The sequence below is a fragment of the Agelaius tricolor genome, unplaced genomic scaffold, assembly GCF_023055355.1.
Source record: "Agelaius tricolor isolate 1412-34295 unplaced genomic scaffold, bAgeTri1.0.p SCAF_2, whole genome shotgun sequence".
Taxonomy (NCBI): Eukaryota; Metazoa; Chordata; class Aves; order Passeriformes; family Icteridae; genus Agelaius; species Agelaius tricolor.
Window position 1 is genome coordinate 53,338,708 of NW_027269262.1, and position 15,690 is coordinate 53,354,397.

General features: G+C 39.5%; 1 protein-coding gene across 17 annotated transcripts in view; it reads left to right on the forward strand.

The window, feature by feature from the left end:
* DTNA (dystrobrevin alpha) overlaps positions 1 to 15,690 on the forward strand; it is a 223,917-nt gene that overhangs the window by 177,843 nt on the left and 30,384 nt on the right. For 11 of the 17 annotated variants that reach the window (XM_071419057.1, XM_071419078.1, XM_071419049.1 and 8 more), the window contains 3 exons: positions 305 to 385; positions 2,273 to 2,362; positions 15,570 to 15,657. In XM_071419057.1, the coding sequence (XP_071275158.1) occupies positions 305 to 385; positions 2,273 to 2,362; positions 15,570 to 15,657 (259 nt within the window). Of the gene's footprint in view, positions 1 to 304; positions 386 to 2,272; positions 2,363 to 7,774; positions 7,853 to 8,498; positions 8,713 to 15,569; positions 15,658 to 15,690 lie in introns of those variants that run through there. The other 6 variants (XM_071419009.1, XM_071419019.1, XM_071419002.1 and 3 more) reach the window with 3 other exon arrangements.

The following is a 15,690-nucleotide window of genomic DNA, read 5'->3' on the forward strand; positions in this document are numbered from 1 at the left end:
GAAAGGAACAATGGTGTTGTGGCTGTTCTACCGAAGCAGGGGGGAAAAAGTTGAGCTGGTTGCTTAAAACTCACCTCAGAACACACAAAGACATTATTTCTCTCCAGGCCTAAGTACCAGTGTGTTTTTATCAACTTCTTGAAACCATTACTGTGTAAAGCAGAAGATGCCAGTTGCAATGTTACTTTGAGGATGCCAGTTGCCACTTTACTTTAAACAAGCTCATTCTGTTCTACCTAAATACTGTTGCTGATGGAGGGGGTTTTGGTGCAAAATTAATGCAGCTGGATATTTTGCCTTTCAGGCCCCCCCGACCTGTAACCAGCATGAACGACACACTCTTCTCCCATTCTGTTCCCTCAGGAAGTCCCTTTGCAAACAGAAGGTGAGTTCTTATTTTTATCAAACCATTATATGATAGTGGTGGAAGTTTCAATTTTCAGTTCCCTCACAGGGGTAAAAAAAAAAACCAAACCCTCTCACCAAACCCAAACCTAAACCCAGTAAAATCAAGAGACGTGGGCAGAGAAATGTCTTGGTTAATTTGGACTGGTACCCAGACATCTGAACAGAGAGCTGGAGTTAAGGCACCCCAAGCTCCCCACAGCAGAGCACTGAATTTCAGCTCTCATTTGAACCATGCTGACCCACTAAAAAGTGCTCACATGCAACCCCAGGCACTCTCCCATAGGGACCCAAAATGGGCTGTTGGTGAAAAGTAATTTTGTAACAGCACTATAGGAATAGGAACTGGGATGTGCCATTGCCTCCTGGGAATGCCTGCATCATACCACAAGATATGGATGAACAAAGGGATGTCTTCATACTTCCAAGACATAGCAAGACATCCTGTTAAATCATTCTGATTTTCATTAAAATCAACAAGGAAGAAAGAGTAGTCTTGGAATATGGTGACTGACCCTTCAGTAAACAAACCAGGGAAGTCTCATCAGAAACAAATCCCAAAGAGGAGGTGCTTGCAGCTCACTGGACATTTTGACTCAATATTTTGGCTCATCCAGCCAAAATATGTGTGTAGCATTTGCTAGCTGTCTGACCCCATCTATGTGAGCCTACAAATGCACATAGGTAAGAAGGTGGCAGGAAAATAACTTCCTGCTGTCTTAGGGAAGATGAGCAATGTGTCTTTCTTGGGTGCATTTTATTGCTTGATTCCTGCTGTGTGTGTCAGTGCTTCAGCATTCCCAAATGACTAAACACAATCTCTGGATATTCACAGCTACATATTTTACCATCAAAACTGAAACCAAACCTGCAGTGTATACTGCAAAGTCAGAGTGCAGATGGTTTACTACTTATTTGATTTATGAATTTTGTTACCACAAGCTGTAAGCTGTAAATTCTGTGTTGTCTCAGTGCAAGTGGGTGTGTCTGAGATGCTTTTTGAAAGCCAGTCCCAAAGCAGCTCCCAGGGCCAGATCTGCTGCCTATACAGAGAGACTGCAAATGCAGATTCATTTCTGTAGTTGGAATATATGGGGGTTTATGTGCAAAGCAGGGTAATGTATTTGTGGCCTCTCCAGGAGAGGTCGCTAAGAGCAGCACTCTTTAGGAGTGTTGCTGGTGCTTCTGTCTATTCCCAAGACATCCCTGTGCTCGATTAACAAAAGTACACTGCTCCTTAGGCCAGGGACCTGCAGTAACACTCACAGCACTGTCTACTGTGCTGCTTGTCTCTCTTTGCCTGTAAAACATACCTAATTATTTTACTTATGTCTTCTTTGGTAACTGACTGTCTTTAACTATCAGGTTTAAATGTACATGATTCCTGAGCTGTTAGAGTTCCTTTTTTTCCCTAGAAAACACTCCTTGATGAGAATCCCCTGAAGGCAGGTGATAGTACCACCCCCCTCAAGCATAGGTACCCAGACTTCATATAAGTGGATAGTGTGACATCCTTGTACAGCTAAAAGTTTCCATGATGCAGCAGTCATTCTGGCTTTTTTAGAGTTAACTGTACCCTGATATGTAAAGTAATTACATTGATTGTATATGAAAAGTTTTGTCACTTTTGTTTCATTGATATAGGAGGATTTTAGGAATTTGACAGCTAATTCTCCTATTTTTATTTTCACCTTTTACAAATTTAATTTGCATCTTTTTATTGGAAAGGAAAAGCACCCTACAAACAACCAAGTCAGTACTCTTTCTAAATAAATTGGATTTATTGTTACGAACCCTCTCTGAACACTCTGCTCTCTGTATATTCTTTTTGAGGTATTAACAAGGTTTCATTGTTTGAATCATTCAGGTTACTTGGGGGTATAAATGCAGCCAGTCCTGTGGCTGATGAGCATTCTCTTATAAAGCTGTATGTAAATCAGCTTCACAACAATTCACGGTCAGTATGAGAGCACTAACCCTACTAATCGCAGTAGTTCTGTAGCTCATGCACTAAATCATTAGCAATTCTGCTAAACTACTCAAAGTATTCTTTAAGGAAGGCTCTGATGGGCTAGAGGGTTTCTGTGGCTCTAATTAATCTTTTGAATAGACTTCCTGCTGGCTGTGGGCTTTGCCAACTTCTCTTGCTTCTGCGCAGCACAACTCTTTCCTTTTTTCCCTTTCATGTAGGATTAATATTAATGTGTCCTGTGGAAGTTGGAAACATTGCTTTTGTAAACTACACCTTTATGGTTCCATCATCAGTGTATGACTTGCCTGTTGTGTTCTTGACTAAGGAATGAAAGAGGCTTGCACAAAAGCCTGGAAATGATTTCAGGTCTCACAGCCAGCCTCCTCTGCCTCAGCTCTCTCTGTGGGTGGCTGCTGTTCTGCCCTAAGCACTGCTTGCCAATAACCCTCCCCAGACCCCTCAGCTTTGCTTTTCAAAATGACCACAGGAAAGGCAGATCTAAATCCTCCTGAAGCTAATGAAAACTTCCCATTTATAGTGAGCACTGGATTTGGACCCCTGCCTCTCGTTGCTGAACCCTTTGTCCAGCATTCCCTCACATCTCAGTGACCTAAAGGAAGATCCTGTTTCATCCTGGATAAAAGAAATATGCAATTGCATAAGAACAGTTTCCCCACCCTTTTTTTTTGTGGAATTATGTGGAAATTTCCTTTTTTTTTTTCTTGTTAATCCATGAGCATTAACTATAATTCAGTAAGAATTATCGATATGAAGGTACTTTTCTGCTAAATGCCAAGATCTTCAGTCTGGGTTAGACTAATAACTGTATCTTCATTCATTCTTTTAAGTTTTACTGTTACTATTGCCCTGGGAAAATCAGGCCCCATTAGTGGAAGCTCTCCCTCTTGAACATAAGAGAAACAGACTTTGATGGCTCTGTTTGCAATGTGCTGGTTTTATATTAAATACTCCATGATTCATATTATAATAACAAGAGTACAAACTCAGAGTAAAATTTCTAGCTGGATGTAATCAACACTAAAAGCTCTGCTGGCTGTGTTTTCACTGCAGATAACTTATGGTTACTTTAATTTGTGTTGCAGTCTAGTCCAGAGGTTTCCGATAGCTTTAAGTGACGTTTTTATGTAATTTGAATGTTTATTCAAAGGAGAATTGGCAGAGAAAGTCATTCACAGCATTCCCATGGTATTTATTTCAGCTGCTTGTGTTCACATAAGAACATAGCCATTCTAACCAGTTCCTCCCTGTGGCAGCAAATGCTAAATTCAGCACACCAGCTCATTCTGCTGCTGGAAATGGAGAGCACTTCCTAAGTTCAGCACACTACTATATTTCTGGACATAGGGATGAAAACTGGAAATTACCTGGGAGAATGGAGAATCTTGTTAGAGGAAAGATCTTTGATAATTGGTAAATGCAGTGACAAATTGTGGGGAGCAGCTGAAAGGAGATGGAACATTATATACTATTTACACTTTAATTGCATCTGAAGCACTGATTTTGGGTGGGTACACAATTACTCCATAGCTCAAAGGAAGCTGGGTTCAGGCTTTCCCAAAGATGCTTTTTAATTTCTTAAATCTGCTTTAGAATTAATGTCCACTTAAAATTGTGCTTGTTTGCTTAGTTTGAGCCAGCAGGTCCATAAGAGAGCTTTAATGAGGAGGCTGGCTTAGCAATTACAAGCACCTTTCTTCTTAACGTATACAGTGTGGAATTTGGTATCAACAATATGCTCTGCACAGCTCAAGAACAGCTTTAAAGCACTTGTGCTAGAAAAGAAGAAACAAAAAAGTCTGTGATCTTCTCCCAAATACCAAATCATCGTCATTTGCTGTTGACAGCTAATATGATTACAACCACAAGGCCTGTAATTCTTTTGTTGTAGCTAATATTCAGGGATTTCTCTCAATTGTTTTTGCAATTTCCAATGGCTTAGAAGGCAGCAGAACAAGGGAAGATTACTGCAGAATAGGTAATGCCCTTGCAAACCCAGTGATTTGGATATGTTACATCAAAACAAGCAAACTTAGCATTATAGAAACTTTTGTCTGTTCAAGAGAAATAACTCTATACACTGAATTAATGTTTTTCTTCCTTATTTGAATAATTTTGTTTCCCTGCTGCAGTCTGTCATGCTGACTTAAAGTATATAGCTGCCATAATAATGGGTACAATGTCCTGCTCTTTCTTTATAAATGTTTTCTTTAAGCTATTGAATTATTGTGCTTAGGTAAGATAAGATGAAACAGAATGGTTTTTCTTGCATTTTTCTCAGCCCCTCCTTCGCAGCTAATGCATTTAGTTCTTCTAAAGGGGTAATAAACTGGAATAAATGGTGTGATGCAGCTCATTCTGGTGAACTTGAAATGACTTGGCAATTGTGTGATAGATAGGAAGAATGCACTGTGATATCTGATACCCATAGCCAAAGAGAAATTGAGTCTTATTCAATCCTGAGTCAGAATGGCTGGTGCCTTTTTTGAACTCCACATAAAAGTTAAAGGAAATGGTATTCTAACTAACAAGATATTCTACCTCTAACAAGAGATTAGGCCAGATTTCTATCATCAACTAACTTGGAGCAAAACACACTGGATTGCTGCTGTTCTCCATGTTCCTGTCTCTAAGGAGCATGGTAGACTTCAACTGCTTGCTGTCTTGGCATGTTTTTTTCAGGACAAGATGAGAAGCCTTATTTCAGCAGAATATCAGCAATATTCCACCTGGCTAAAGGAAAGGTTTATATGTTTGATTGTTTAGTAGCCAGGTAGACACTAATGAGAGCATAACATTTGCACCAATATTATTAGGTCTGTATCTTTATATACATCTGCTCACAGCTGGAAGATTTGTCTCTAAATTTGGATGGAGAAGCATTACTTAGCATCTTACAAGATGTTCCATTTTAGCAGGAATATGTCTTTAAAATATCTGTTCCAGTTGGAAATTCTCTGTGGCCAGAATGATCTCTGAAGTATTAATTGTATTTTGGGGAATATGTGGAGGATGTAGGAAGATATGGAAGAACAAGAAGGACAAATGTCAGCTCTTACAAATGAAGGAGGGTTGAAGGTGGAATTTGGGACAAAGGTGAAAGGGATTATAAAGGAGGCAGCCTAACCTTGGTATCCAAAGATACTGAAATTGTAAAAGAGTTATTAAGCATCTGGAGGATAATAAACAAGATATAACCACCATAGATTTGTCAAGAACAAATTATATCAACCAAACTATTTTATTTCATTGACAGGATGACTGATCCAGTGGGTAAAAAAAGAGGCAGCACATACAATACAGGTTGACCTTAAAACGACTTTATACATAGTCCCAGATGACATAGAAGTACCCAAAGTAAATACAAACATAGGGAAATTAGTAAAAGAGCAACATTGAAAATGAATAATGACATTTTCAGAAGTTTGCTGTCGCTTTAGGAGAAGGACATCTGCTGGGATTGTTGAAAGCTATCCTAAATTAGACACTGCACTATTTCTCATAGTGACTTAATGGAAGCAATAGAGTGAATACATCCAATTTGTAGGTGGTCCAAAGGTTGAAGTAGTTGTGGAAGAGAGTGCTTGGAGAGCAGTTTCTAAATAAAAGTAGCTCAGTAGCAATGGTAGTAATTGATGTCCAAATGATCTGAAATCAATTACAGGAAATTCAGTAATTATAAGTGAAAAGTGCTGTAGCAAGGAAGCAAATAGTCAAATAAAAGATGGGAGCATAATTGGATGGATAGAAATATTTTTAAAGAGGGCCTAGCAGTTGCAGTGAACCACAAACTAATTGAAGTCAGCAATACAATTGTTAGATTGCATTTGACCCTGGAACATCATGTGGAAAGCCATTAAAACTCATTCCCCAGAGGAGGAGACATCTGCCTAGAGGTTTGCTTGCAGTTTAGGGCAGCAGCATGGGGGTAGATATGCTAACCAGCATGTCTGGAGTCCAGAGGAGACACCCAAACATCAGAAAAACAGAGAAAATGTAACTCATGAGAAAAGGTTGGAAGATTAAAGTTTGCTTAATCAACTAAAAAGGAAAGGGGCATGGATAGACATGGTGTCAGTTGCTCAGTGAGTAATCCTTGCTCACCTGTCTCTGCACACTGTCTGTGTGGCCTCTGGAGCATGGGAGAGAGGAACCTGTGGTTGGTGGAGGGCACACTGTTAGAAAGCAAGGCACAAATCTGCCCTGTGGCTTTCGGTCTCCCACTGTGGCAAGGTATTTATCTATACTTTTAGAAGTGAAAGGTGCATTTTTGGCTGAAGTGGCACACCCTGTACCCCATGAATAAATAGCATGCTGGTGGGCAGAGAAATGTGAAACAAGCATTTTTTTCTTGCTGTGCAGTACAGCATTTCATTCATTTATCTTACAAATTTATTATAAATAAATAGGTTTGAGTTCTTAGGACAACCTTTGGTCCCATCCTCTTCAGAATCCTACTGCCTACCTTGCCCTCCCAAAAGGAGAGGAATTACACAAATCTCACCTCCTTGAATGCCTTCTTTGTCCCAATATTGAATCATTTTTGAAGATTACTAGGCACCACATTTCTGCAACATTACCTGTCTACACACACACACAGAGACCCATACACCCCTGGATGCACAAGTGCATCCATGCTTTTGCACCCATGAGGTGCCAAATAAAAAAAGGTGATTAATTTTTAAAAAGAAGAAAGTAAAATATAATTTTGTTTTGCTTTGTTGTTTCTTAAAAACAAAGAAATGCTGCAGCATGAAAAGAAAAAAAAGAACATTTTCAATGTTTCTCAATTTTAGGCAATGGTAGCTTGTTAACGTGGATATTTAAGTGTTGGGAAAGAGGCAGTTACTGCAATCCATTAAATACTGTAATTAGGAAGAAAGTGTGTTTGGTGACCTATATATTATTTTAAATCAACAGAACAACAGTACTTCTGAAAATTAAACTGCTGCATCCCATCACTGCATCCAAATAAATACCTTTCCATAGATTATAGAAACCATCTTACAGTTAATGTGGAGAAAAGCAATTTAGCTGTTATGGTAAAGCTTTCCCAGCTCGAAAGCAGCATTTGAGACTGTGTTTATCTCGGACTCCATCTGGAAAATACACAAGCCTTCATCTCTCCATTTGTGAGAGAAGCACATTTTGTTTGTCATTTCTGTAGTGGAGGCTTTAATAGTTTGCTTTTGGAGAACAGGAGGGGAAACTCATAATTCCTGATTTTGCATTTCCTGATGTTTTCTAGAATTCCTTTAAAGCTTCTATTATTTTTATTCAGTCCAGGGCACTCAAATGAGCTTCTCCAAACTCTGTTCTATAATGAATTTCAGACATCACTGTTTACCCTCTTCTTAGTTTTCCTGTCTTGTTAACTAGCTCTCCTTCCAAGAATACTGAAGTAGAGCAGAGCAAACTGCTGGCTAGGGCTGCTCCAGCTTTCTTGAAAGGCAAAGGGTAAGTTAAAGGGAGAGTATGTTCTTAACTTGCACTAACACAGCTAAACCAAAACATTTTCCTCTATTCCTCCCATTTTTAATGTATTCTATGTACATTTTTCCTGAGAAAATTGTGATAAGCAATTAACCCAGTGAGCTAAGTAAGGCATGTTTTAATATATGTATGTACACCTGGATGCATAAGATCTTGCTCGGACACTTTCAAGCAAATCCAGCTTGTGAATTCAGTGTATCAGTCATTTATGTTACATATCTATGTTAATGGTTTTGTACAATATAGAGTGTATTACACTAAATAATGCTGACCTAGAATTTGCTGTATTTTGTAATAAGTGCTACTGTACAGCTCCAGAGCTTCAACTGTACAGCTCCAGAGCTTCAGTCCCTGGCCTGATCTGGCATCTCACTGATTTCTGAGGCTGGCTCTGTCATCAAGTGGGATGCTACCATCCTAAATCACTAAACACTAACCATATAAATTACAATAATAACAAAATAATTTCTGCACTTGGCGTGTTGTTTCTTTTTTTTTTTTTTTTTCTAAGAACACTGAAGTATTCATTCCTAGATTCCCATTTCACAATCTTGCTCCTGCTCTCTCTGTGTGTGTGTGTCTGTCTGGCTCACACCCTGCCCTGTTGCAGGTTGCAGTACAGCCTGGATGTTGCAGACAGGCTGGCTGATGAACACGTGCTCATCGGGGTCTATGTCAACATGCTGCAGAGCAGCCCCGCACGGTTAGTGCAGCTTGGGCACCTTGGGGGCACCCAGCAAAGGGACCTTGCTCAGACAAAGGCTCTCCTGTTCCCTTCCTGCCTGATGAGCTGGAGCAGCTCTTCATGAGCACTAACCTGAAGTGAATGTGTATGAATATGGGGTATGTCCTCCCAAAGTTGGTGGACTGTGGCACTGGCTGCTATTCTCTCTACTGAGGCTTGCAAGGTATTGCCAAGTATTGCAAATAATTGCTTAGTTAAGAATGGCTATGCAAATTGTTTGGGATACTAAGCTCTAGGCAGTGCAGGACTTGGTGGTAGTGCAGAAATCTTCACACAACAATAACTAAACGAGCCCATGTTTTCCAGGTATTCATTTTTGAGATCATTTATAATTTGTAGCTTCACCTTCCTTGAAAGTTAGAAACTGTAATAGTACATAAATAATTAAATCACAATAATAATTTTCTTACTAACCTAGTGAGAGAAATTCATTTTGATTTTTACATATGTCAGGCATTGCTTTTAAATCTGCCTAATTTCTGCATTGCTTGAATCTTATATACAAATTTTCCCTCTTTCAGGAGTTTTAAGTGGGTGTTTTGAACATAATTAATTGTTAGAGCTTTGTCTCCTAAACCCATCAGGTGTCCTGGCACTTGAGATGCTGGCATTGCAGCCCGCCATGCCAGGGAAGGGAAATGCTGCCTCAGCTCTTCAGAGCACCAGAATTCCATAGACTTTGCAGCCTTGTACCAGCAGAGTGGTGAGCAGTATATGGCCCTAGAAAATGTGGTGCTGAGCAGAAAACTGTACAATGTTTCTATCAAAACTATGATCAGGAGGTTTATTTTGCTCATAGCAAACCCTTCAGTTTCCTGTGCTGCCACTCCAGAATATTTCCTGGGTTAGAAGAACGTCTCCATTTACTCCAGGATGTAGGAGGCAATAAGCAACTTCATTTAGGAGAGTGAATGCAATGGTTCTCTGCAGTCTTTAAAATTTCACTTCTGCATGTAGCCCCTGTTGAAAATAGGAGTAATTTGCCATGCCCAGTGGATAAAAAAGTCTGCCTCCATTGTCCTGGATCTGCTTCTCTACTCTGTAGCCCACTGGAATGTGCCAGTGGTGGAGGGTTGAAAAGGCAAACTAGGTTTTAGTGAGGAAAATAAAAACCATTTATCCTTAAAAAAAAAACATTTTCAAGAGGAATTTCATTCCTGAAGAAGCACTTCCAGAAATCAGGCTTATTGAGCAATATTGACATTGTGGATGTGAAAGCAGGCTCTTGGGGGCATGTGTGTGACCAGGCACTGCCCACCCATGACTGAGGACAGGAATATGCTGCCACTCAGTCTGGTGTGACAGGGAGAAGGAAATGTGGCCCTGGCTACCATGAGTGACTTACTTGATATGATTGTTCAGGAGGGGAGTGAAGAATGGACATGGTGGTGCTAGGCTGGTTTGGCAGGCATAGCATTTTGGATGCCATGTCTAGGATTCATTTAGCTTAGTGAGGGCTTCCAGTTCCTCCTGAGACCTCTTTGTGAGCACCTCCCCTCATCTGTACTGTTTTCATCCTCCAAATTTTATTCTTTATATTCCAACCTGTTCCCTCAAGGCTTTGAGCCAACATCACCAACTCATAGCACCTTTGTTTCCAAATATACATATACAAATCATATGCCATGATATTCAACATTTATTTGGTTTTGAGAAATGAGTGGGGGAGTGACTGACAACAACCTTAATTGTTTAAACAACTGATGCAAAGCACAGTACATAACATCTGATTACTGACATTAAATCACTGCAGTCACGGCATCCTCAATGAGAAACAATCTCAGTTATTTGTATAATTAGATTTTGACAGAAACATAACCTAGAGGGACAGTAGTCTTAGTCAAGCATCAGACCATGCTGCATTGCCATTTTCTGCTTTGTTGGACCAAGACTGATAGTAAAGAAATAGAATGGTTACATTTTGGTAAAAACAAGAACAAAATCTTGCCATCCTAGAGCTCCTGTGTGAAGCCAGTTTACAGAGGAATAGGTGAGACCTCTGCAGGAAGCTCAGCTGCTGCATCTCAAAGTCTGGGGTGGCATCTTCAGGCAGAGCTGACCTCCTCCTGCCCATGCCCCAGAGTGGCTGGATGCACTTTGCTCAAAAACCCACACATTTGTTCCAGGATGGTGCTGAGTTCAAGTTATTTCACCCTGCATCTTAAGGAGGTTTGGTAACCTGAGTAAAGCATGCAGTTAACCAAAATGAGGTGGCTTCTGCTTTAGGGGAGGCTGCAGCTGGCCAGCTCTGCTGTTCAATCTGCCTGCAAAATGCTACCTGCACATCCCCAGACATCAGATAACTCAAGTGCTTCTGGCAGCCAAAGCTGAAAAGAGGAATGATTGTAGCTGGACCTTTATCTGCAAGAAAAACCTGCAGAGATTCTTCGTGAGCATAATACATAAAATTATCTGAAGAGCTGTATAGTAACATTTAAAAACAAAACAAGAGTTGAGGTTTTTTAGATACTGAGGCTAATTTATAGCTCATCATCAGTCTAATATAACCCAGTATAACTTTGTTTTTGTTTGAAGTGCAGCTAGTATTTCTATTTTGGACTTTATAGGATATTTTTAATTCATTTAATTAATTTTCACTGCTTATCTTTATTTTTCATCTCCAGTTATTTGATACTGCAAGTAAAAGTACAAGTTTTCCTTTCCTTCTACCACAGGCTAATAAGCTACTTGAGGGTTTCTTAGAAGCCAGTACTCCAGAGCAAATTAATAAAAAATAGGAAGAATTAATTCATTATTTATAGTAACTGTATGGGTAGAAAAATTAGCCCTTAGCCAGATGTTTTGAATAGTTTAATTGCAAAGTCTTTTTTAGTATTTAAAACCAATATTTGACACTTACTTTAGTTTATCTTTAGTGTCTGATTCTTAAAAAGAATTTTTAACTGCAAATAGTTTCCATTTTTGTAAGATAGAGACTTTGCCTAGCTTTGAATAATAATTCCGTATATTTCAGTCTTTTTCTTTTCAGGTACAGAAAAAAATAAGAAATTGAAAGAGGTTATTTTGGTTTCATAGAGAGCTGTTTTCTGTTTTCTGGGGGTTTTGTGTTATACTGCATAGTACTATGTGAATTCTACTTCTGTATAAAAGTGCTGTACTATTCTAGGGTATATTTTAAAATGTTTATTAAGGGGGTGTGCAGAACTCTAGATGGGAAGGCTGCTTTAATCTTCCTTTGAAAGAGGAAAAGCATTCAGAGACCAGTTGCTACAGAGGACATTTAGCTCCCTTGAACAGAGTTCAATTTTGTGATTATTCCCATATAGCTGAGTGGTATTTTGGTGGTAAAATCTCAGTCACTCTAAAGTAAATGGCAAATTAACAGTAGTAGAGGACTCAGATGATTTGTCTTGGTTTAAAGTGTCTTAAAACCAAGCCAGTTCTGAAAGTGTGGCAGTTAAACAGTCCTCAGAGAACATTTGGTGTGTTGCTGTTATGCCTCTTTTTTTTTTTTCAGCCCTAAGGCTTAGAAACTGACCCTTTAATTTGTCCATATTTTCTATAGCAAATTATTTATTAAGGAAGGGTTTGTAGACTAAGAACATGTCATGAAGACTGCACTGATACTTGTCTTGCAAAAATTTCACCAGAGACTTTTCTAACCAGCAGTGACAGAGTTGTAAAACCAGCAGGGAACATCCACATCAGCTGTTGCCAGCTGCCTACTGCAGAACAGGCTGGTCTGACACATCTGAAGCCTGAGAAATGGCAAAGATCCTCCAGAGTTACTCCTTTGCCCATAGGTTATCATGTTTTTCATCCTTTGCCTGCAGTTTTGAGATCCCTTTTTTTAATGGAGCTGCCTTAGACCACAGAAGTCCCCTTGTGCAGGTGCTAATATTGGATATTCACTCTACATCTGAATGGTGATGGGTGCCAGACCAATTCTTGCTAATAATTATAAGGTTTTTAAATAAATGGTCACTAATGGAGAAGCAGTGATTTTTAGAAAAGAAGGAACAACATTAGGATATTTGTATGCAAAATGTCCAGCTTCTCTCAAAAGGATGCCTGAGTCATTCCCCTGGGGTCCCAAATTCTGCACACACACATTCATAATATTTTAAACCTTTTTTTCACAGTTGTCTTGCTGTATCACTGAATGGTTTTCTGTGAAGTTGGTGAAGTAAAACAGAACTGAATTATGGTAAATCTGAGAATTCTGAGACATAAAATTCTTGGCAGTTGAGGCTAATGCTGCTGTGCAAACTTCTGTGCTTAACGGTCACATAGAATAGGTATATTCCAGAAATCCATTTATCTCAGACATTGAAATTTAATTTTCAAGGCTTTGGGGTTAGTGATTTGCAGGACTCATAGACTAAATGTGATGCATTGCTACATCTACTTTATGACATCCACACACATAAATATATATCAAAGACATTAAGTAAGACTCAAAAAGCTGCAGTGGCTTGGTTCATTCAGTAAAGCAGTTGGCTTAGGTGTTAGCTCACATCTCAGAACTCTGGTGCAGATTGGGTTATGCCAACAAGTGGAACCATAATCCATTTTTCCAAGATGGATATGGTTGCACATTGCCATAAAAAGGAGAATTGATGCTGAATACTTGCTGTCTTCACAACCATCTGTTAGGATGCAATGTTTTGGTCATTATGGTAAACTAAAAATTAATTAAACTGTCATAAAAGTAACCCCTATTACCCAGTTTACATAATTTTATGTATCTGCAAGTGTTGCTCACCCCTTTCTTTCTCTGGGTGACATACTAGTACAGTAAGCATGAGTATGTAAGAAGTAGAACTCTGTAAATTTAGAAAAGTGCCTTTAGCTTTGGTCTTTCCCAGAGGTATATCAGTTTCCCCACCAGAATCTCAGTAAGTATAAAATTAGACTGTGTATGTAACAAAATAAACATAACCAAAACCAGAAGTCAGTGTTCATCTACCACCAGAAGTCTTACATGCAGTCTGCAGGACAAGTTTTATTTACACAGAACCTCTCTGTGTCTCACTTTTCAGAGCTTTACTGTTTTTCTAAACTTCATGTTTGTGGTCTCACAGGTTATTATCAGAATGAGAAAAAGATGATGTTTGTCTCTTTTCTCTTGCATCACTAAGCTGTAGCAAATCCACATGACACCCAGCTTTAGTTTCATGATCAGTGAATATCAACCACTGCTCATCTTTCAAACATAACTTTTAAATCCCAGTGGATTTAATAAAGCCAAACAACACATGTGCACTGTAGTTCCCTGAAGGACACGGGGATATGAACTCACTGAGAAGTTTTAGAGAAATATTCCTTTTAAATATATCAGTTCTTCAAAAGCAGAGCTTTTGGTACAAGTGTGATTTTCCTCTGGAAGGCTTTTTGAGTTCAAGGTACAATTTCTGGGGAAAAAAAAAAAAAAAATCAGAATAAAATCCCATGCCCAGACTCTTTTGAAGCTCATTTGCCAGCAACCAGTTACATGCCCAGAAGAGCCCACGGGCAGGGAGATTTGTTCCTATTTCCCTTCAGCCAATAACCATTATACAGTAGCCAAAGGATAAGAAAAGAGGCCAGACTTGCCTCTGTCTGGGAAAGTCCACAGGCAGCCTTGTATTCCGCATGGTAATTCCACATTCCTCTCACCTCTTCTTAGGGACTTCATTTTTTCTCTCTTATGTATACTAGAAGTAATGCAGTATAGGATTCTAAAGACCAGGATTATCCAGGGTCAACTAAGTCCTTTTCAGATTTCTGAAAAGGATTTCTGGTTTTGTTAGTTTTGATGTTTGTCTGCAAACTTCTTAATGTTTAGAAATAGTGAAGACTCTCACTATATTACTTTTCCTGCTCATCTGACTAAATAATAGCTTCCTCTTAAAATAAGGACAGTTGGAAAAGCATTAACCTTAGAGAAATATTTGTATGTTATATTCCTGGGGGAGAAAAGATAATAAGGTGCAATATTTTAAAGGAATTCACCATATTTACTGTTTAGTTCTTACACTTGTTGATCACAGTCACTTAGCACTGTGAAGTCTTGCTCCCAAATAGCAAGAAACCAAGAATAAAAGAGAAAGCCTGATTATAAATTCCTAGGTCAGTGATCTATGAGACCTTAGTAAGTGACCTGCAAAACTGTCCTAAACACTGTTTTCTGGAGCAAATATCACAAAGCTTCTAAAGTTTTTCTCAACAAACACCGAGGCTCCTGCTAATCCAATGGCCAAAAAGTAGTCTTCCAGGTGATATGGTAACATTGCCATTATATCACAAAGGTTCCATATTGTTGTTTTCTTATTGCAAGAGTTTCACAGCTCCTTGATGTTTCTCATGGGCATTTCCTCTAAGCACTGATTCATCCTTCTCCTCACAGTAGCCAACTGACTCCCATTCCCCTCTCAACCAGCCACCCCACTCTTTTATAGCACTCTTCTTCTCATTGGCTACAGCTGTGGCCTGTTAAAGTCAGGCCTGTTCCTAATCTCTACTAATTAGCTCAGCTGCAACTCCTTAGGGGTAAGATTACTTTCTATACTACCTTTATTTTCTTATATTCTATCCCCCTACATGACAAAGCTGTGATGCAAAGTAATGTGGACTGATGGTCTTAACCACTTCCTGACCCTTTTAGGGCAGAGTAGTCTGCAAGCTGCATCCTGTACAGCCTTTACTGTGGGCTGCAGAGCACTGCTGTTTTCTCCCTAAGGGAAGGTGCTGCCTAGCCCCTGAGAGCTGATCTTTCCAGGGAAATTCTCTCCCCTTTGCTCCATTAACATCAGCTGTTCCTAATTCCGTGACAGTTTGCTCCTTTGCTCTGACTGACGTATGGGGGTGTGAGGTGGTGGCTGGCTGAGGCAGAGGGTGTTTTTGCCTGGGGGTGTGAGGTGGTGGCTGGCTGAGACAGAGGGCGTTTTTGCAGTGTATAAACCTCTCTTCCCATTTCTCCCTCCCTCTGAGCAGCGTCCTTGACAGTGCAAGTCGGCTGGATGAAGAGCACAAGCTGATCGCTAGGTACGCAGCAAGGCTGGCAGCAGAAACTTCTTCATCAGTAAGTGTTTTAATTAAAGGAAGGTACTTTCCT